The sequence below is a fragment of the Pieris rapae genome, chromosome 3 (assembly GCF_905147795.1).
Source record: "Pieris rapae chromosome 3, ilPieRapa1.1, whole genome shotgun sequence".
In the NCBI taxonomy this organism is placed as follows: Eukaryota; Metazoa; Arthropoda; class Insecta; order Lepidoptera; family Pieridae; genus Pieris; species Pieris rapae.
Genome location: NC_059511.1, coordinates 2,161,273 through 2,184,946, shown reverse-complemented (window position 1 = coordinate 2,184,946; position 23,674 = coordinate 2,161,273). Strand labels below are relative to the sequence as shown.

Here is a 23,674-nt window from a genome sequence, read left to right as displayed (position 1 = left end):
TCAGCGTTATATGTATATTATCAAAGCCATGACATAGTTGATATCCGCATCCGCTATTCAGGAAGCATATAAAGCAATTTTAGTGTAAATATATATGTGCTAATTATGATAAGCTATTGCCGCATTTGGTATCTGTGGTAAAAGAATAGATTTATCTATGAGCAGGTGCTATTCAAGTTATTCATACGTATAAAGGCGGCTTTTAAAATATTTACTTTGTAATTTTACTACTGATAAATACACTACAATTGAGATCATATGCCTGATCATTAAACTATCATTATTGCGTTGTGACGTGTGTGGTGATGTGACGTCACCAGCTCAAGAGTTCGATCGGTAATGATCTTGTAATTGCCTCCAAATCGAATAGTTTCCTCATTGTTACGAAACAATCTCTTCACCGTGTGTGGTATTTAATATGTAAAAGAAATATATAGACGAGAACACAGCATGTGACTTCGATTTAGCGGGAACTTTCTGTTGGAAAACCCCGCTCAGTTAGACTGGCGTATAAATATTGCTGAATTATGTTTGCAATAAAATAGTCGTTAATAATTATCAATTAGATTTAGATAAAATATTTTAACCTAGTACTTTTAGTAGTAATGAGATGAAATAAAAATTATTAAATAGAAAACTCAAATAAATTTAAAAAGTTTGGTTGCAACAGTCTGGCAACAAATCCTCGCGTATTGCGATACTTATTCGTTGAACGAGTGGCTCTGAAGTCAGCGGTACTATCAATCAGATTCCAATTCAAATTTAAAAAAAAAAATTACTTAAATAATCTAAGTATATTTTTTGATTTTCAAAATTCAAAATTATTTATTTTATAAAAACACAATGCTTGTGCCAGGGATGCCAGCTCTCCCACAATCTGTTAGTAATAAGTTAAAACGTGTATTGGTAGACCTTGTCTTCGTTTGAGTGTCTGTATTTATATTATTGTATAATAACAGCCATTATTTGCTCCACCTCTCTCGAATTTTGCAGACATTGCTATAATTTTTGCTTCAACCTATGCAGACTGTATTTTAACGCTAGTTTTAATAGATGTCTTCCAAATGCTTAATTGCTGATCAAGAAGATCAGTCATGAGCTGCTGTCTGAGAGTTTTAAAGATTTGTTTTGAATGGAGGTTGTCTATGCTCCACAATGTTTATGGAACTTAAAGCTTACATACGGAGAGATACTCATAAGTTAAGATTTATGCATACATCTCAAAGGTGCAGGTCTATTCCAGTTAAGTATCACTGTAGAATGCAATCAAGGTATTAGTTGTTTGTTCCGTATAAGATACGAACCGAAGCCGGTTGTAGTTTATAAGACATGATCACTGTTATTATGTGAGCTGATAACATTGAAAGACCGCAATATTAGAACAGCCAGCTGGGTTGGTTCAATTGGGACCGATATTTATTTATTACAATACCATTTAATTCAGTGATCAATATCCTATACAGCAAAGAAATTCTGGCATTAATAGTAAACTGCCACAAAAAGGTTCTATATTTAGATTATTTTAATATACTTAATATATTTTCGAGTAAAAAATAAAAATAACTACATTTTCACTCTCTCAAATGCTTTGTCAGTTAAATATATCTAACAGCAATGATTTGAGTAATTGCTTACTTAATATCACGACGATATAAAATTTACTGAAATAACTGTATTAATACTAATGTGTTATATTCACAAGAAGTAAATCTTAGTTTCTGTGTCGTGGTTAAACTGCAATCAAGCACATTAGAGGCGTGGATAGTCGTGCTACAAAACGTCTGCCTCGGTGGTCCCAAGCAATGACATTAAATAAAATACAGTTTCACCTAATTGAACAATTTATTAATTTACGTTTCAGAAATTAAACACGCGATTCAACGTTGTAAATATATAATAGTTTTGCGTCGGTTTAACTGATTTTTTAATTGAACAGGGGGCGAACTGACAGGTTGACATCTGCTGCCTATAGACACTTTGGAACAGGGCTCGCAAGTTCGTTGCCGACCTTTCACGAATTGGTGCGCTCTTTTCTTGAAGGACATTAAGTCGAATAGGTTAGGAAATACTGCAGTGAGTGAAATGTTCCCACATACAATATTATAACCCAGGACAGCAGTGGATGATTCTGTGTCTGCTTTACGAGTCGCTTAGGTCTTAGTATAAGCACGACATTTATACAAACATAAAAATATTGTTCAACGAATTCAAAAAGTAGGTAATTAAAGATACGTATCAGAGTCAACATAGTAGACTAAAATTGGGACGGCAAATGGCGACATGTAACTCGCTCGTAATATAAAGTTTCTCATGTAAATAAAATACATTTTTGTAGTGCGAAATAGGTCTTTAAACATTACCAAAAACTCCAAACCGCCAAGCATCATAAAATTTCGCGTCCAAAGTTAGATTTATGTCGAAAGCGGACAATTTGTTTCGGACCGTTCTGTTAATTTTGTTTATTTTCTAACTGTCGTGTCTGATGTATATTTTTCCTCAGCGGTAATCATTTTATAGTGGAGTGGGCCACCCACAGCGACAAGTAATTGCGGTGCGCCGTAGAAAACAATGATACTGGCAATTTGCGAATTCGGCTCACTCGAATTGGGACTATAAAAACTGTTTTCCGAAATGTAAATTCATTTTTCTGACAGGGAGCCGCATACTCGATAACAGGTTGCCGATATAGCAGCTTCCGTGCGGACGACCCAACTGCTACATTTCTTTTTTAATGTGCTTTAAAGACGAACGATTCCGGAAATAAGGGAGGATATGTACAAGTCCTTTGTAGAAGTTTAACTGAGTTTAACTAAGTCCATGCGCAAAGTTTACCCCACTATAGGGGGTAATCTTTCTAAGTAATTTGACAGATAGAACATCGTTGATCGTATAATTGACAATATAATCGGCAGTACTTCAGTACCTTAGCTTCAATGTACCTGGGTACGTTAGAAAACGATATCCTATGCCGTTAATTCATGTGCCCACTAGCTAGGACTAACCTTCTGAAAAGGGCACATATAATTCGGTGTATTAATTTACTTCACGAAATACTTCGATTAACTGACAAAAGTTCTAATGGGTATTTGTTAGTGCCTATAGTAGTTAGTTAATTTCTTGTATTTTTTATTATGTAATTTCTATGATTGTTTTTTTTTCGTCTCTAGTTTGTTCATTTATTGTTCACTCTTGTCAATTTTAGGTCACCTATTAAGGCGTATTTTTATAAATAAATTAATTAAATGTTGAAAATGGAATGTATTTTTATTTATTATTTATTTACTTACTAACACGTCGTTACATTACAGGAACATTCGGCGAGGTCAATTTGAAAAAGTCCAAAATATAAATAGTTGTTTTTAGTTGAAGAATTACGATGGCAATATATATATATATATATATATATATATATATATATATATATATATATATATAACCAGTATATCATATATATATATATATATATATATATATATGATATACTGGTTACAGAATCTGGGTTAAAGTTTAACTGTAGTATTTCCGAACTAATTCGACTAAGGTTCTTCCAACACGGCACCAAGACCAGAAACGCACTCGCTGAGATAGAGAGCTCCTGTTCTATTAAAAAAATGCTTCAAGATAATAAACATATGAACATTCACATTTACTAAGATCACGTGCATACTCTCGTGTTGTTCCTTCGCATCCAATTATGAGCAATTATCTGACCAACAACAATGATTGAAATTTGATGTAGCAAGCAGTCACAGTTTCATTGAAGAATTTCCGAACCAATTCAACTTAGGGTCCTTCAAGAAAAGAGCGTACGAATTAATATTATTACTTATTTATTTGTTCATAAAATCATGAAATAATCCATCATTATTTTAGTCTAAACTTACACACTTACAAATTAGTGTTAGTATATATTTTTTTTAAAACTAATCATTGAAACATAAAAGTCATGAAAAAGTCTGCGCATAACCAATCGATCTGTACCGACAAGTGTACAGAATGCCTCATGATCGGCAAAGACAGGTCATCTGCAACAGTCTTCAAGATGCTGTTCCGACCAGCGTGTTGCTGTATTAAAAGGCTACGCACTTGCGAACTTTATGGCATTGTGAGTGTCCATGGGCGGCGGTACTACTTATCATCAGGTGAGCCTCCTGTTACATACAAAAAATTATTCATACTCTTGTCTAGTTCCTCCACCTACAAGTACGTATATACTTGATCTGGATTGTTAAGATGGACTTTAATTGGATACAATATGCAATAGCTGCAATTTTCTCACAAATGCTACTAACGGATGCAGCCTCTCAGGATATATACTGTTATCTCTTCATAAGTGCTAATCCAGACCACTTCATGGCCCTTGTTAGAGACCCTCCCGTCACCTGATGTGTCCCATACTCAGGTATGGGAACGGATGTACTTGACAAAAGTATAAGTACATTTATAATTTTTGTTCTCTTTGTATTCCTTCAGTATTGAGAACAGGAAGTTTTTTCAACATCATTAAAAAAACTGTTTTAAAGAGGGTTCAAAATGCAATGTATAAGTCGACTGTACTGATTTGAGATTGATTGTAGTATTACCTATCGAATTATTCTGTAATAAACACTACAAGTAAATAAAAATGTGTTTCTTCTATTCTAAAATAATTCTAGCTATCTTTTAGAAAGTAAAAGCTTATAAGAACTATTAAGAATATCCAGAGCGCAAAATCAGCTAGATCATGAGCACACTTCACATATACACATTCAGTTGTTTAATTTTTTTTCCATTCTATGTTAGGTAAATATTTGAACACTTTTGTATATATTTGGCTACATTATTTATGTATCAATATGCTATTACGTGGATAACGCTGAAAATGTTTTGTACTGGCCAGTTGGAAACATTGCTAATGAAAACTTTTTTGAATTTCAATTTTAGAACTCTTTGCTAACCTAATATAGTATATTGCATTTTATTTGTCATTTGTTATTGTGAATTGGCGGCAAATCTAAGACTCTTGTTACACGTTAAAATTAACCTAACGCGAGAAAATTTTCGGTCAGTGATTTATTATGACTTTCGTTGTGGGCTTAATAGTTATGGGTATGTAGTGAAATAAATAAATCAATTTCGTTATGGCTTTAATAGCGTAAAGCGAGATATTGGTACACTGAAAGTTAAGGACAGTGAACTATAGTTTGTTGACAAAACTGTTTTCCTAGGCATAACAATAGATAGTAATCTGTGGGGCCCACACATAGAGACTCTTTCAAATAAGCTAAGCTGTCCAGCATATGCAGTAAAGAAAATCCGACAGTTTACTGATAAAATTGTGTAACATAGCTACTCACAGCGTTATATCGAACGGTATACTACTGTGGGGTGCTGCTTGGAGGTTCCATCCATATTTGTGTTGCAGAAGCGGGCTGTTCGGGGTATTTTTTTCTTTCCCCGAGGGGGTCGGTACAGAATAAGTTTAAGGAACTAAATATTATGACATTATCCGGTCAATATATTCTTGAAGCCTTGTTGTATGTACAAAAAAATTCGCGAGAGGGACGTCTTTTAACAGCGACTACTGAAGATCCCATCAGTGCTGTACGAGGCACGACAGAGGAAGATAAGAAAACGACCTATCACCAGATAAGGACAAGCCTAGGCATTGGTATGAGTCAAGTTCAAATGCCAAGAAAATGCCATGGAAGAGACCCCTAAGGAAGAACGAACCCACAGCTTTTCTCTGTGGTTCCATCGAATGCGACAATGTGTAGATAGTGATTAGATTATTAGATATTTGAAAGTAAATTACCAAATTGAATTAAAATCTATTAATCGGCTTAAATTTCTAAAAGAAAACAAAAAGTAGAAAACAGAAATTTTATTGAATTTTTGATAAATACAATTAAAATCCTTAATTGTAAAAAACGAAACAATGCAACAAATACTTAAAAGCATACTTAAAGTAAATTAATAAATATCTATATTCTAAAATACTTTGTACGATAATCAATATTAATAATTGTTTACAATTGATATTTACAGTTGTTTGCTAAATCTAGTAATCTCACTTTGGTAAACTGTGGTTAATAAAGTTTTCCTAATTAAGACCTTAAAATTATTATTAATTAAAAGAAATGCGAGATTAAAACGCGTTTAAGACAATACAAATCAAATATGAATCAAACGAGTAAACGTTACGTTGTAAACGAGACAGAAACATAAATATTTCCATTTATTTCCGTTAAAGTATTCGTGTTCGTGTAGTATCAATTAATAATTAATTAATTATTAATTCATAATTTCCTGAATAATATTTCCACAACAATCCTACTCCAAATATTAAATCTACAATTTAATACCTTGCTTTCAAGTAGAACATCGTAACAGATTTATCATTAGTACAAAATATCATTCTACGGGTGGTAATGAATGATATCTGAATTGAAATGTTCGTGCTTAAATAAATTACAATATAATATAAAATTACAAACAACACTCAAACCCATTTATGCTAGATTTTATAATTGTACCTTATATTATAACGAACAATTCGTGATAATATACTTTTAAAAATTAATACATATTCTAAACACACAATACAATCACAATATTAGAAACACATTCGCTTGCTAATTTTAAAATTAATACATTTTATATATGAAATATTTTATACTGGTCTTAGAAGAAGTTCCTAATACATATACATATTATGTTACCCAAAAGCGCCTGAAACATTTTAAGTACCAACGACAAACGAATTCTTATCCATACACACCAGGTGAGGAAAATCAAGAGGCTTTTTGGTTGTGCAATTTCCAAATGTCGCACATTTTTTTATAAATGCACTTTATACTCACATACAACTGATATACATAATTTAATATTCGCTGCGTTGATATAATGAATGCAGGAAAAATGTATAATAAATTCGTGTGAGCAATGAATGTCATCGCCAAGATGGAAGTTCATTCATATTCCTGGGATACAACGCACTGCATAATGCAATCGCGTGTTCAGTTGGAGCATTAGTAAACTACATTCTGCTGGCATGAATACTAAAATGTAAAGGAATTTTATGTCTCCAGTACAAAATTGAGTCTTTAATATTAATCCTGAATTTGAATGCATTTTTATATCAGAGGACAAATTATGTATTATTTACCGAAATTTTTACGAAATTCAGGACCACTGTTTTGATTTGTATGAATTATATTTTTTTGAAATTCGAATTTCTGTATTTGTTTATGAATACGTAATGTTTAAATTCTATAATAAGCCTCGTTTTGTATCTTCGATAGTTTCGTTAATCCCAATCTTATATTCAAAATTGAAATATTTTTTTAATAAATTTTTACGTTATTCAAAATGTATGTTTGGTATCATTTTACACGGCAACAATCGGAGCATCGCACGTGGGACCTTGCCCCGAACCGGTTCCAATATCTTCATTACAAGGTCCGAGACTTATGAAGAAACCACGCTGTCATACGCTCTTCGAAGAAATTTCATACTTGGAAACGTTCAATTGGGGACAGAGAAATTACACTAAATTCAAATAAGGAATTAATGTTGTCGGAACATCAGTACGGTTAAACTTATGCAACTTTTTCTGAACCCAACACAATACCGAGGTTAATTGGTATACATGATTATATAGGATATATATGATTCATGTATTCCGTTTGGTCATTAAAACGAACGGATGACAGGAGTCAAAGGAAGTTGACTTTAAAAAAAAAAGCTCTTTCGACAACGCCACGTTCACAGCGTCCCGCATAACACTTCCGACTCAAAGGCGATTAGCGTACACAGAGACGCTGGAGACACCCACTTCCTTTAACCTCTCGTTCTCTGTCATTTATACGACGTGAAACAAATTTTTGATATGTTAAATGAGCGCGTTCATTATTACTCGACATGTTAAGACAACCGTTAGATCAATCGGCGTAGTTTTGGCGTCGGGACGATACACCCTAGCATTTGTCAACGGACCACCGGCGCCGCCGTATTTATAGCGACGCCCGCGCAAGCCCCCGTGGGCGGCGAAAGCGTATAAGTCTTATTCGAATATCTATATTAACTGCAAGTACACTCAAATAAAGGACACCTTAAAGTAGTCTGCACACACACACACACACGCAACCTTGCGAACTTAATTCTATCTGTACAAACTTATATACATTGACGTATATGTTTACTAACATCTTTTGCTCCTATGAGGTAAATCACCGTCACGATTTGAAGTTCAAGCTGAAGAAAAGGCATAAGGCAATTATAATCACAGATATAATGGATTTGTTAGCTGCAGACGCTTCATGGTGCGTTTTCCGGTGTCGCTCATCATACCCTCTTTCGTGACTCCTTGTATGGTTTTTCAAATGTTTGTGAAAGCATAACTTCGCCAGATTACTTTGCATCCTCGGACAATCATAATCTTCATTCCCGTCGCACCTGCATGCTGTTAATGCGGCGGCCTTCTCTTGTTTCCTCAAAATCTCAATAGAGTTAAGGCACTTCTTAGAGCATTTTCTTCCACGGTAAACTGAGCGACAATTCTGGTTATAATAACCTAATGCCGTGGCACACTGGGCATCAGCCAGGCAGATGAGCTGCGATAAGCGGCAGGAGGCGGTGGCGTCGGCAGCTCCCTTCAAAACCTGCGCCCGACACACATAGATCTTCTGTTTCGCATCCACGCAGTATTCATCTTCACACTGGCACTGTAACAAAAATAAATTTATAAAGCAACACATAAAGACGTAAAACTCTAAGTTTAGGAAAACCATAAATGGGTAGCCAGTGTAAATATTCATAAAACTGTGTTGGTATATTACGAAACGTTAATAAAATCCCGTTTCCATATTTTGTGGTATAAAATTTGGATTGCATAAATCTCATTACATCACTATATTAGCATTTTATCTATATATTATGCATTAGCATTCGTTCAACTTAGATTATCGGTTGTTGAACCATGCAATAACCAATGACTCATTTGAATCACATCTAGATTATCTAGTCAGTTATTTAAGTTTGCTTAAGAATTTCTCTAAGAATCCCTCCACCGTACGCGATAAGATACGCGATAACTATGTGCCAGAAATACGTGGGTAATTCGCCAGTTTTGTAGGGTTTTAGCTAACTATTATGAAGATCTTCATATTTTCCACCTTACCGAAGAGGATGTGAGGAAATAGCGGGAAGACTTTGTCTTTGTTTATCAGTAATAATTTCTTTACAATTATAAGTATTAACTGTCGTTTGTTTAAGGTTTTTTTTATATTAATGTACTCATGTTTTCTGTTTCATATATTATGTAAACTAATTTGCCTTTATATATTGTCTTGTCGACACAATTTACTAATATATTTTATAAAAATTCGTCACTTGTGTTGGCTGTAAGATTACTAAGAAATAAATACAATAATAAATTGATTTAACATTGGTGACGGCAGTTGAATTTTAAAAGATTATCCAAAAAACAATAAAACGAAAAAAAATATAAATGCCTGACATTGTTCTATAACAGAAGTGGCGTTGGGCGGGGCATATAGCAAGATGCAAAGAGAAAAGGTGGACTTAAAAGATAACTTTATGAAAGTGGTCAAGGGGATAAAGAGGCGACCTAAAACAAGGTGGATAGAAGATATACGAAGTGTTCGCATCCTGTTAGCGAATGGAGAAGGAAAGCTCTGGATAGAGATATTTGGAAACTACTGGAAGAGGCATTTACATGTAAAGAGGTCAATCAATAATACAGAAGGGAAGATATAACAAATTAAAAGTGTAGTTTCAAAATTTGAAGATTGGAAGTAAACGGACTTTTTGATTATTAATTACTCCAGGACAGTTAGGTTTAATTAAAAGTCGATATATAGGAAACGGGTAAATAAAGAGCCTCCGTCTTACGCTGTTTTTTGTGATAGAACAACACCTGCGCGCGCGCTGCGGTAGGTCGCGATCAAGACGTCAATCTCAAGGCTGCTCAGCTCGCCCTGCCTTTCGATACACATTGCCCAACCACACAGTACCTTAACCGTTACACGACATAATTAAAATTTTTACTAGTTCCGGCACAACATATCTAATTATGCTAATTATAAATTATGTATAATTATCTTGTCACGTTTATTTTACTACACGCAAGGTGTAACACAAAACTAATTACTATAAACGATAAATATCAAGTAAAAAACAGGCTTTTGCTTATAAACGATAAAATATATCGTAATTATAAATATATATTTTAAGGGCCTGTTTCACAATGTATGGATAAAGTGCCAAATAGCTATGCAACACATAAATTATTCGAAAGATAAAAGTTCCAAATAAGATACTTCGCATTTCATGACGTATAGGGCTATCTGACAGTTGTGAAACGCAAAAATACTACTTATCCTACCAATAAGTAATAAATAGCTTATTTGGAACTTATCCGGACATTGTGAAACAGGCCCTAAATTTTATATATTGAAGTATCGCAAAACAGCGAGTAAATGCTGCAAAGGTACACTGCCACAGAACTTTTTAAATTTGATTTGATTACAGTTATTTTTATTATTATTATGTTTGGTGACTGTTTACATTAGCTCAAGATCGATTTATGATCCTGATACACTGTTCCACTTGGGCCTAAGCCAAGTGAACACATTTATTTCATATTTCTGGTAGAAAACTGTGGCTTATTTTTGCCGTATTTAATATTACTGCTTTTTGAATGCTTATATGAATCAAAAATATAATTTGATAGATTCGTGTAAAACTTCAGTAGTGGACAAATTGATACTTTTAATTTCATATTTAAGAATTGTATATTTCGTGATTTTATCAGTACTACTACTATGTAGGTATACAATTAAATGAATATTTGTGAACAACATACACTAGCTTTTTATTACTTCTTTAAGGGAAATAAGAAAAAAATATTCCCAAAGTTTTAGTGTTATTTAACTATGTTAAAAACCGTGTACGAGGTCGTCAACCGCGACCCTTGGCGCTGCATCTTGTCCGACAAATCTGATGTCTAAATTAGATTTTATTGCTGCCCGTCTGTACCAAACAACACCATTTTCGGAGGATCTTTCATAATTTCTGGCTACTGTTTACTCCGGTATTCGATGGACACGTAAAACAACAAAAGGATAATTTTTAACTTCTATTTGCAAAGTGTAATAAGTAAAAATCATTCATGAAATCTACAAAAATTAGATAACATTTGAATATTAAACATAATCTTCGTCTTCTTCTTCCCTCTGGGCCTCAGATTTCTGTTTCATGATTCGACAATCTAATAGGCAAGTAGGTGATCAGCCTCCAGTACCTGGCAAGCCGGTGTCCTCACGATTACTGTACCGTTCAGACGAATGTAAAATACGCAAACAATTTCTATTCACACAGCCAGGGATCGAACCTACGACCTCAGGATGAGTCTCATGCTAAAGCCACTAGGCCAACACTGCTCTAGAGACGAAGTCAATAAAATTCTGGGACAGGTCAACTGTAACTGGACGTCCCTCAATTGGTTAGACGCCATAAACTAACAGTGATGAAAACTTATTGATATGTGACGACCTCTCAAGTGCATGATTTATTTATTCAACAAATTCATGCAATACAAATGCTCTCAATCTGTTATTACTCAGAGTGTTGTGCGAATAAATTTTCATCATATTCCTATGCACCGACTCAAATAGTTACTCGACTCATATACTTCATTTATAAAGGCTGCCAACGGCAAACTGATACATTGGTACAATAAAAATATTTAAGATATACTTTAGAATAGAAAAAAATTCTATAATAAAAAAAATTATTTAAAAGTGTGAGGAGAGCAACTATATCCAAACCAAACTATAAAAACAAAGACGTTTATTCCAAAAAACCTTTTTAAATTATTGTACTTGTGGGCTAACCGGGTATAATTATACTAATACTTAATAATACTCACGTTCATTAATTCCTTTCCCTCTTCAGTAGACGTTAGGGCTATGAGGGCATGCTCGCACTCCTTGGGACAGTGGTCAGAGGGCTGGGAGAGCACGTCGCTGCACAGCATCATGTAGTTGTTGAGAGCCGCGCCACACCCACTGCGGTAAGCGCAGCGCATACGCGCCTCTTCGCACAGCGTCGCGGTGCTGAGCACCACCCACAGGGAGACCACTGCTGCCACCAACCACATTACCTGAAAATAATTTATTTATCAAAATATCAAATTGCATACACGATGCAAGATAAGCAAATAATTACGCGTCGAATTGTGAACCAAATTTTAAATACATATGTATAAAGTATTAATTCACATTATCGAAGTACGTATACGATACACGATAAAAAACAGGTACGCGTCGAATTGCCAATCTACAGATTAAAAAAAATTAAGAAAATATAGACCGTAGATTACAAGATTATTCATTTCACTCAAACTAACCTACATAACTTTATCTATTTATAACTAAGTACAATTATGAACGTCAACAGAAAAGATGTCAAAATGATTCTAAATTTAAATTTACTACCAGTTCGCATGTTAAGCGCGTAAAACGGGCAAGAAGAACTGGAAAACTGTCCGCCACTCTTTTTATTCACCAAGTTTTGATTCAAATTATTTGTAAGGCAGAGTATAAATATTTGAGCTGGAGCAAATCAATAACAACCATTAAGATCATTTAAATAATCGTCAAATTTATAAAAAGCTTTATTGATTAATTTACGTTTAATGATAGTTTTAACCAGCATGTTAAGATTGTCTAATATCAATTCTTTACACTTTTATACATCTTTTATATAAACTACCACAACAATAAATATAACTTAAACATTATAATATACCTAGTTTTAGTTAATAATAAAGCATAATTTTTACATTAAAATTTATTGGAGATATAAACCCTATATTAGAATGTAAGTATAGTTAATAATAATAATCAGTGGCATTACAACCTCTTTAGGTCTTGGCCTCAGATTTCTGAATCTGTTTCATAATCAATTTTTAAATCTAATAGGCAAGTAGGTGATCAGCCTCCAGTGCCTGACACACGTCGTCGACTTTTTGGGTCTAAGACATGTCGGTAAGAATAGTGTTAATAAATAAAACCAACAGTTTGACACAGAGTCAAACAAATTGGATTAATATCAAATAGCTTAAAAAATCTGTTACAACCCTTTTAAGTTCACAGATTTCTGTATCTGTTTCGGCATCATTTGTTTTTCTAATAGCCTTGTGTACTTGACACACGCCACTGACTACTTGCGTCTGAAGCACGCCGGTTTCCTCACGATGTTTTCCTTCACCGAGCGATTGCGAACGTAGAAGGTCACATTAGTGCACAGCCGGGTCTCGAACCTACATCCTCAGGAATGAGATGAAAAACGCTTACGTTAATTATATTTCGGAAAAGGCTACCGCAAACGCGCTCTCGTTGCATAATTCCTTATTAATATTTGCTCCTTAGGTAATAATGTCTTAAAAATAGCGTTTTATTCAAGACAAATCCCTGCAACAGTTGAGTGCATCGCCTCGAGGTAATCCTCTTGATACGGTGTTCTCGGAAGCGTGGTCAGTAAACAAACAAACGCGTCACGTATCTCCACTGGCTACTAGCTTACACATTTACCGTAACACGTTAGGGTTGCCAATAAATAAAACGTAAACTTTTAAAACAAAGTACATGTAGACTAAATGTCAAATATGATAATCCCTTTATTACATAGTAAATGTAGTGTCTTTAAGAAAATACTGTTAGCATAAAGACCCATATTCCTCAATTTTTTCCTTATTTTGTGACGTAAGTTGACATATGGATAATATAAGCTTTGTGTTGCCGTAATTAGTCTTTAAAGCTATCACAGCCCTATAATAAAGTTTGTCGGATAAAAAAATAAGGTCGTCGTCCGTTAAAGAGGCTGGTAAAAGAAAACAAAGTGACAACTTAAGATGTCCCAACACCCGCACTGCAAGTGTAACATTACAATAACAATTGATAATGGTTCACAGAAAAAATATCCTTACACAGAATTTAATAAGAATACATTCGACACAGCAAAGATCGTACGTGCGCAGCTATGTTTGTTAATTAAATCGTATTTTAATAAAGCTTTTTTGTTGCCAGTTAAGTTCCGTGACTCGCAACTATTTCAAACGAACCTTCAAGAACTAATCTTTTGTCGATAAAATCTAACTAAACGTCAACATTTCGGAGAAGTGATGTCGTGAGGCACGAATGTAGAATTGACATTAGTGTCTCTATTCAGCTCCCAAATTTGGAGCGAACTTTTTTACCTAGATGGCGGCGATGTAAAAGGAATGTTTAATATCTATACTATACTCAATATACATACCGATAGATGTAAGAAGTAAATAATACTGTATAGTTTCTATAATTTTAGTTGATTGATAAATTATCTGATATTACCTTTTTTGTATTTATTTTTGGCTTTGGGTTAATTATTAATTTTTAAACGTTTTGTTTAGAAACTTATGGTTAAAATAAATCTATAATAATTTTAGCAACATATTGCTGTTTTATTAATTATAAGCAACATTTAGACTTTGATATTTCGTAAAATTCTTCAAAACAATTATGTTAATCTTATTAAAAATTCAATTCCAATAATGTTCTAACGAAATTTCTTCTTGTAAAGATTGAAATGACGAGCCCTCGCATCTTTTTCCACTGACAAAGAGACTATTACAAATCACTTTTAACACAACACAGATAATCAACAATCTAAAGAATATAATCTAATAAATATAATCATTTGTTTACAATAATTGTAACTAATTAATGCACTATTACAATCTACCGCTCCCGTATTTAAATGAAATCCCAAATAATTAACTTGGTTTAATAAAAATAAATGTCCAAGCCCCCATGTCCCAATGGGAGTTTACTTCTAGAGCTATAATTGCGACATGAAAAATAAAAAATAGTTTGTTTCACTTCGATTTATTATTATTAAAACATAAAAAATATACAATCGGAGTTACAACAGCCTGAATAAGGAATATATTTTTAACTCAAAAAATCGTGTTTAGCAAAAGAGGAAAACACAAGTAAAGTAAAGTAGAATGTGAGCTCATGTGAAATCTCTTTAAAAAATTCTCTACTATTCAACGAATCTGTGACATTTCTTCACGAGAACATACCAGCAATTATCATACAAGTGTGAAAAGCGCTCGTAATTGCTCACAAAAATAAATAATGCGACGTTTTCGTGTTTGATTTAACAATTTGGAGCGTTAATACTTTCCACGTTTTCATAAATTTTAATTCTCATAAATCTTCAGAACCTGTTTGACACCTTATAAGATGTGTATCGGGTTTCTATTTTACACTCTATGGTTTGAAAATTATAGAATTACATACCTAACATTTTATGTTTAATTAATAGCCCTGTCCAAACAAGATAATATAGAAAAGCTGGTGTATAATATTTTACGGATTTCACCTTGCTGTTTTTGTCAAGATTTAAAATCTGTTTAAAAATACATACTTTAATTACGGTTTATATATATTTTTGATTTAAAGAAAATTTAGAAATAAATTAAGAAAAACAATGTTTTGACATTTCATGTGGTTTAAATTTTTTGAGAACAATGTGATATTTGAGCAGTTCTTAACCGTCAATTGTTTTAAACATTTATACATTTTGTTCAATGAAGAAAATATACATTATAGTTACATTGTGTAATTATTTATCGGCGCTGATAGGAGTTATCGTAACAACTTTTGCTTTAATGTAAGTACAAACATTAAGTTGCTCAAGAGTGTTTAGTTTTCTTACATGAATAATGTTTTTTTTTAATTTAACTATAAGTAAAGATATAGTATTATTTCTAGGGCAGATATTACACCAAGATAAAAGATTTTAAAAGCGTCTAGACAGAATATGAAATCTTTTATATATAACTTCATATATGTTTTTACAATAATACTCCACCACGATCTAATGATCTTAGTTAATTTTTTATCAAATCGTAAGTGTTAATTCAGGTCAGTATGTCATTTGTAATTTACAAGTAGTCTTATCAGCTTATCATGCAACAGTTGATGAATCAGAACAAATAGACATAACACAAATTAAAGAGTTTTGAAAAGTGCACATGTTTTTGACTCTTGTATCTTACAAAAACCTCATGCTTTTTTTAGTTAATAGTATACCTAAGTTGAGGAGAATGTCGCGATTACCATGATCTGCTATAACAACCAATTACTCCATTCTCAACCAACTGAAGATCGCCACCAGACTGTCAACTATCATTTACAAATGGGTTTTGCAACTTTGGCCATATTAGTAAGAGATAACCAATAGTCTCAACAAACTAGTAATGGAGGAGTGGAGGAACGGGGTGGCTTATCTGTTGGTATGAAGAAATTAAGACAACGTCCTATACCCAGATAGGCCGAGGTTAGAGTGGTGGGAAGACATTAAGTCGACGTATCGGTTAGGGCTTCTCAAGATAGACTCGACCTTCAGTAATGAAGATTACAAAGAATACCAAATCGTAGTTATTGCTTTTCTTTGTTATTAATTTAGTTATACCAAATATAATACTGAAAATGAGAAAAACGTTTAGTTTTTTAATGAATAGGCGTTTAAATAAATGCATAGTCATTTCAATTCAATGACGTGTTGTTAATTTAGAAACAAATTTTTTACACATCGACCATACATTATTTTTAAGGCGACAGTTTTAACTTAATACCACTTTCAATTAACAGGTAGGGAAACTACACGCGAAAAAAACTTCGGTTACAATGCTTGCCTTCCTTATTAATTTTTCGTCTAATACTAGTCTGAAACCAACTGCCCACTGAAGTATTTCCGAACCAATTCGACATAGGGTCCTTCAAGAAAAGAGCGTACCAATTCTTCGGCAAAGCACTCGCGAGCCCTCTGGCATTGAGTGTCCATGGGCAGCGGTATCAGTTAACATCAGGTGAGCCTCCTGCCCCTTTGCCCCTGTTCTATAAAAAAAATGTCATTGAAGAATGTCAAGATTAGTTTAAGTACTGTGTTACCTTTTTGTAAATATAAGCGCCCGAATTAATATGCTAGCTTACATTGTGTCCTCTCGATAAGTGAACTTTACGGCACGCATCAAACAAATAGTCCATAACATTTCGTTCAATCAAACAAATAGCTTTATAATATAGATTATAGTTTGAAATAGCACGAGGGTATTTTATCAGTAAAATTCGAAGAATATATGGTATCAGAGATCGCTTCAGGGAACAAGAAACTGGACACCTTATAGACCCCTTTTATTACTTACATAGCATTAAATGCATATCTGTAAAAAAATAAGAATTTTAGCACGGATAGTAGGCCGTAGTTTTAGATTCGAATCTTGCAACAAACAATTCCGTGAATACATGCTTTATTTTAAGCATTATTAAACTTTTTAATTACATTTTTTTTATAGAACGGGGGTAAACGGGCAGGAGGCTCACCTAATGTTAAGTGATACCGTCGCCCATGGACACACTCGGTGCCAGAGGGTTCGCGAGTGTGTTGCCGGCCTTTTTTGCATTGGTACGCTAAGTCCCTAAGTCCTTGTGCTATTATAATGCTATTTATATTATAAACGGGAATATTGTATTTTTGTAAGTTGTAACGAAACTGTTGAACTATAGTAAATATAATAAAAATGATGAATCTTGTTTTTAAAAGCTACCAATTCTAAAAAGCGCAATTGGGAGCCTCATAGCATTGATACTAACGCTGGAAATATATACCCTGATATCTAGTATCAATGTTTTCTTAAATGCACTCGAGACGTTCTTAAAAATCCTCTTGCGCAGATCATACGGGCCTTTCTCAGGCTCCTTTTATTACTCTTATCGCTATATTTGATTCACGTATATATATATGAAACTTTTATAGATTGGAATGTGTTCGAATATCTATCTCTCTATATGGTATAGCAGGACAGATGCAATAATTTAATAACATACACCAAATTTGTAATAAACCTAATTGCTATTTCAACTATAGTATATTGGTCTCAACAAAACACAGTTTGACAAAAAATACAAAAAGATTTTTCATTTTAGTTGTGAATAAAAACAAAACATTTTTTCGTGTCTTTTTGTCAAATTGTAATGACAGACCAGTTAGTTACCGTTACATTTATTTTGTGTGAGCTTTTATAAATCTAAAGAACTGTCCTATACCATGTCTTTTATTTACCTCTTAAAATTTATACTGTGGTGTAACCCTTCAAGAAACAAGGTTAAACCTGATAGTATTTTTGGTGTTTCTGTATTTTTATTTTTTTTATTAATAATAAACAAATTATATAAAAATCAAACACATTTCAATCTAGTAAAGGCATGGGAAAAAAGTAACAGAGTCTAATTTAAAAGAAATAATGTTCATCATTCAGTTAAGAGGCATCTTCTGGAATTTGCTGTAAAGGTCATACAAAAAGTCGTTAAAAGAAAAAGGTATTTAATCATCCGGGTTACCGATGCCTTATTCGAACTTATTTAACACCTCTCACTACATAAGCGGGGAATCATCTAAAAAACATTTATAATAAACAAAAAAATCTAATATGGTTTCTTTATATTGAATCTTTATTGACATTAACGCTTTCATTATCTTTTATAAATGGTCCAGATTATGCAGTAATACCACAGATAAGTAACAAAATGTATGTTTATAACCCACAGTAGCTAAATCAATGTTTACACAGTATAATAACAGCAAATATACGAGGGGCGCAGGTAGTCCTTTCATAACTCATAAGAGTAAGGACACGCTCATGCCTATAGAATAGTTTTAACTAACACAACGTGGATAATGACTATATATTTATTACACCCTACGCATATATTTTCATATAGTCTAGTATTAAGTTATGTAAAACATATTATTATTTAAAATGTGTCGGGGTTGTATGGAAGAATCCGCGTTTCTGTTTTGTAAAATCGCCTGCTCATAAATTTTATTATTGTCTTGTTTTGTGATAGTTTGTTATGTAATTGTTTATTATTATTAATAACTAGGCCCGCAAACTATCGTATAATATGACCGAGCCTACTGGATAAGGATAGTTTTGCAATGTTATTATTATTGCCCCATAGAGACTGTTCGCTTGTCCAAAATACATTTAAGAACTAAAAGATTTTTTTTTCAAATTTTCAAGAGTCAGGGAATAAATTTAAAAAAATACTCGAATTAGCCCAACCGTCTTCAAGCAATGCGCTCAGCAACATGCGATTCATTTTTATTTTTAGAGATTTGATGTCTCGTGTTTGTTTATCGCTAAAAAATAACATTAGTTGAGCTGAGCAATAAAAATCTGAAGTCTGGTGAAAATCTTCAAAAGCACAAAACCAAAATTAAATGGCTTAGTAATATGGATACAAACATTTTGTTTCATATACGAGATAAAGCCGTAAACATAAAAACTCCTTTCTGTTAAAGATGACATCTGTAAACCGATTCGCTACAAGAAATCGATGTAAAAAAGAAGATAAATCAAAGGTTGCCTTAACACATGTGGTAGGTAGTCAGCTGCAAAGGTCATTATTTTACCAAGAAATAGTTTCGATATTTTTTTTTAAATAACCTATTGTTCTTCACTGTACTAACCCAAATTATTGAAAAAATTTTTGACATTGACAGAATAAGTCAAACGTGTTACGTAAAATTCTGTTTTGTAATCTATGCCTATTTATTATAAATATTACCTCGCCAAGTGTCATTATCGGCAAATCAGGTGCCAAGTTGATTTGTGCGTGTAGTATATAGTCCAGTCAAAAGTTAGATAGTCTTTATAGTCATTTAATGAATTTAAAATAAATAATATTAGTGGAAGCAGTAGGTAGACGGCGCGACATAGAGATGTACTTTTGTGAAATTGAGTACGTAAGCTAGTGAAAAATAAGCATTCTCTTAGGAGGCCAAGAATTTAGGTCGCAGCGCCAGAAGAGGAAACAAATGTTGGGACATTAAGTAGCAATTAAATCACACACAAAATAATTATTTTATTGTCGGCAAACAAATTTATTCGGAACTCGTGCATGTTCATAATAACACAACTCAATTTCAACTACATATTTATTTTTATTATTTTTAGATTTTATATTCTATTCGTTAGAATATTTCTTTATTCTTGTCTTTCTGTAAAATTGTTTTTATACTATGATTTATTTATTTGTAAACAATCTTACACATATTATAAAAGAAAAACTTAGGCTATATATAGAAAATATTTTTTCAAACTGATTACATTGTTAAACAAAATATAACAGACTACAATCAGATCAATGAGTTTAACTCTAAAGTCGAGTTTTATCAAAATTAGAATTATTGACAAAATGCTAAGTATGAATAGCCAAAAACAGTAAACAGGAAAAGGGGTCATACAAGCGTGACTTAAGCCAAAACAGGCCAAATATAACACAATCAGATTCGGTTGAGCCCAGTCAAATTGGCCGTAAAACGTACAATCGCTCGGTTTCTCGTGACACCTCGTAAATTCGATTAATTTATACCAACGGTCGTACCAAATACAAAAACTGTTAAGATACGTGATATTATTAGAATTGCTAAACGTCTAAGCGTCAACCTCTAAAGGCATTGATTTTTTTATACATTGTTTAATCCTATTTAATATTTAAGTTTAAGATTTATACGTATAGGATTGCCATTGCAAGTTGTCGCTCGTCTGGCTTAAGAGCTAAAACACATCGAAGGATAATATAAAGGGACTGATTTCTTTCCAAACTGTGTCATGTCATGTCTGTCATGAGCACACCCCACACACACATCCTAACGTTTATACCCTTACTTTAATTCTATACAGTATTTCATCTTTGGCTATATGTTTAGTATTTTTTTTATATAACAGGAGAAAAACGGACATGATGTTACGTGATACCGTCGCCCATAGACATACACATTCCCAGGAGGCTCGCAAATGCGTTGCCAGCCTTTTAAGTAACGCTCTTTTTAAATATATAACCTAATTGTTTTTTATTATTAAGTTAGCTGTAGGATTACGAAATAAATATGTACAAAATAGCTGAGTAGGCAAGATGTGTCATGTAATTTAATATTGTTGTTGAGGACAGTAAACCACAGTTAATTGAGCAAACAGAGATTACACACATGGGATGCAGCCTATTGGATTACTTAACGTGCATTAGACTAGACTTACACAGACACGTTTAAGATTAGTACTAGGTCACTTTTAAACCAAGGACTTTCTTAGAATTCGAACGGCTATTTGAATAATTTTCCGCTTAGCAGGCGCTTTGCAAATTTAGTTTCGGCCGACGTTCGATTATTCAAATGTTTACATTATTTGTCTTTACTGTATTATTTACATATTGCTTTCAATGTGTTGTTACTTGTTTTAAGCCTATTCCAATATGAATACATTGTAACTAAAATTCTTTTCCCTCGTTTAAATGCTGTCAATCACTTTTTCTTTTAAATTTCGAACCCATTTTAGAAATTTTATTGCCTGCCAGTAAGACGTTAAACATAAATGATTCAGCATTTTTTTCTTGCAATATTCCATTACTTATTTAAAAATCCCGCTTTGCGTCAGAATAACATTATAGTTTTAAATTCTGTTAAAAATAATTTTACATTAGTATATTAAGCGATACTGACATCCCCGTATAGCCTCTGATACAAGCCTTTACTTCTGTGTATTGTAAGTCCAGGTAGAAGTAACAACATTATTATGAGAAACACGCCGCCATAAATCAGCGGGTGCCGTTGAATACTGTTTATGGCCACTACGTACATTGATGATCCAAATAGGATACCAACACAGCACACCTTAAAGGGGCAGCGTCGTAATTATTTGCGTTTTCAGACTTATAAATAACAGTGTGAAGTTGAAAAAATATGTTGCACCAAGAATGCTGGCTGAAAACAATTTGAAAAATGTGTGACATCTTAACGCATACTGTCTTATTATTTACACTATAGTATAATCTGTAATTTACGACTTTGTTTTTAATAATTCTCTTTATTCTTGAAATGCAAGATTCATGCAAAAACCTCACATTTACTATGTCAACTTATCGTTAGGGTTTTTAAGCTTCATTGCTTAAAAACTTTATCAAGATTACATTGCGCATAATTTACGTCATCATAATCACATTATTTCTGCTCACGTCTTTAAATACAGCTAAGGACACGGGAAAAGGTAAACAATACGAAGATAAGATAATCGAATCATTCGTGTAAATACTTGCAGACATACAGCTTCAATATTAAATTTTAAAACTATTAAAAACTTATTGTTTTATTTATTCATATTATATGACTAACTGATGCATTGCAGTGTTTCCAATTTCAAGCGAAGACTTTTTTTTGATAAACGCAGCCTATTACTAAGTGATTTAATTTTTTAAAGAAACTGTATTTGATTTTACCTGTTATTTAATAATATGCCTTTGGTTTAAGCGAGAACTAAACACTTTATTTTTATTAAATAAACTTCCGAAAATAATTTAATGAATTGGATTTATATTCGTTAAAAAGTATTTAAATGAAATAGTTTTGCATATTATTTATGCATTGACGTTCTCAATTTTAAATTATAACAGAGTGTGTTCCAAAAATGTGTCTACATCAATTTTTTTTATTTTAAAATAATATGGATAATTTGTCACTTCAACTAGGTTTTAAAACTAAAATTACAACTAATTCTAACACAAAAGTTATTTAAAAACAAATTTCTGTGTCTTAACATCGATATTTGTAATCAAAAGTTCTCGTACAACGTCGATCTATTTATATTTTCACAATAAAGTTAAAATGAGAGAAATACGTACTTTTATTTATCCGCTTTCGTTGCAGTCACATGGCTCGTGGCACGGATTTGTGTAAACTTTTCTCCCACATATAAATCACTATAAATACCACGGAATATTTCACTGCGTACAATAAATGTGTTCTAGGTGGGTTTAATTGATATCACTGTGATAACGAGCGTTTTAAGTTATGTTGACGCGAAACGTGTTGCGTACCGGCGCGCGCGCCTTCGATTAAGTTGTGTAGCGACTCTACGGACAGATGACAGCCCCAATGTCTTCCCTTCCCTACCCTGCTTCGGCTCTCTGAGCTAAACATAGACTACTGATATACAGAGATATAAGTACGTTTTATTTAAAATGCTACCAAAGGATGGTTTGAGAGTAAGTGAGAATTATGTAAATAAACTCAATAATTTGCGGTTTGTAAATAAAGTGTATTTGAGAGAAGGTTAATAAATGATGTTTCTAACTAAATATTTTAAACAATTCAATTTTATTTAAATAAATTTCAAATGCTTCCTTTCTATAAGTGTATTTATATATGTACTCTCATTATAACAGTTGAAATTATTTTTTATCAAATACAATCTCTTAAATTAATCCGGTTTTAATAGTCTGCGTTTATCAAACCAACATCTTTCCCTTGAGTTTTGAAGCTAATACACTTTTACGTTGAAACCAACCCATCCAACAAACTAGCTTTATAATCTTTTCTGTCACGTACATCTTCTTTTTGACTTAAAATTTCCAAGCTGGCTCTGTGCATTCTCATCTACGTAGTTCTATACGAAATAGACTTGTCTTGTTTTTATTTACTTTTATAGTACGGACGCGGAGCACGAAGAATTTCGTACAATGACCTTTGGGCCTACTGCCAGTGGTTAAAAACTTTTTTTTAT

The 23,674-nt window shown here is 32.9% G+C and overlaps 1 protein-coding gene across 1 annotated transcript; it reads right to left on the bottom strand.

Annotated features, from left to right (window-relative positions):
- Positions 1-5,940: 5,940 nt before the first annotated feature.
- Positions 5,941-23,055, bottom strand: LOC110991920 (growth arrest-specific protein 1). The gene is made up of 3 exons (XM_022257511.2): positions 22,794-23,055; positions 11,933-12,166; positions 5,941-8,705 (listed from the first exon to the last, which is right to left on the bottom strand). Exons 2-3 carry the CDS (start codon positions 12,161-12,163, stop codon positions 8,217-8,219), a joined length of 720 nt encoding a protein of 239 aa, XP_022113203.1. The 5' UTR covers positions 12,164-12,166; positions 22,794-23,055; the 3' UTR covers positions 5,941-8,216.
- Between the last annotated feature and the right edge of the window lie 619 nt (positions 23,056-23,674).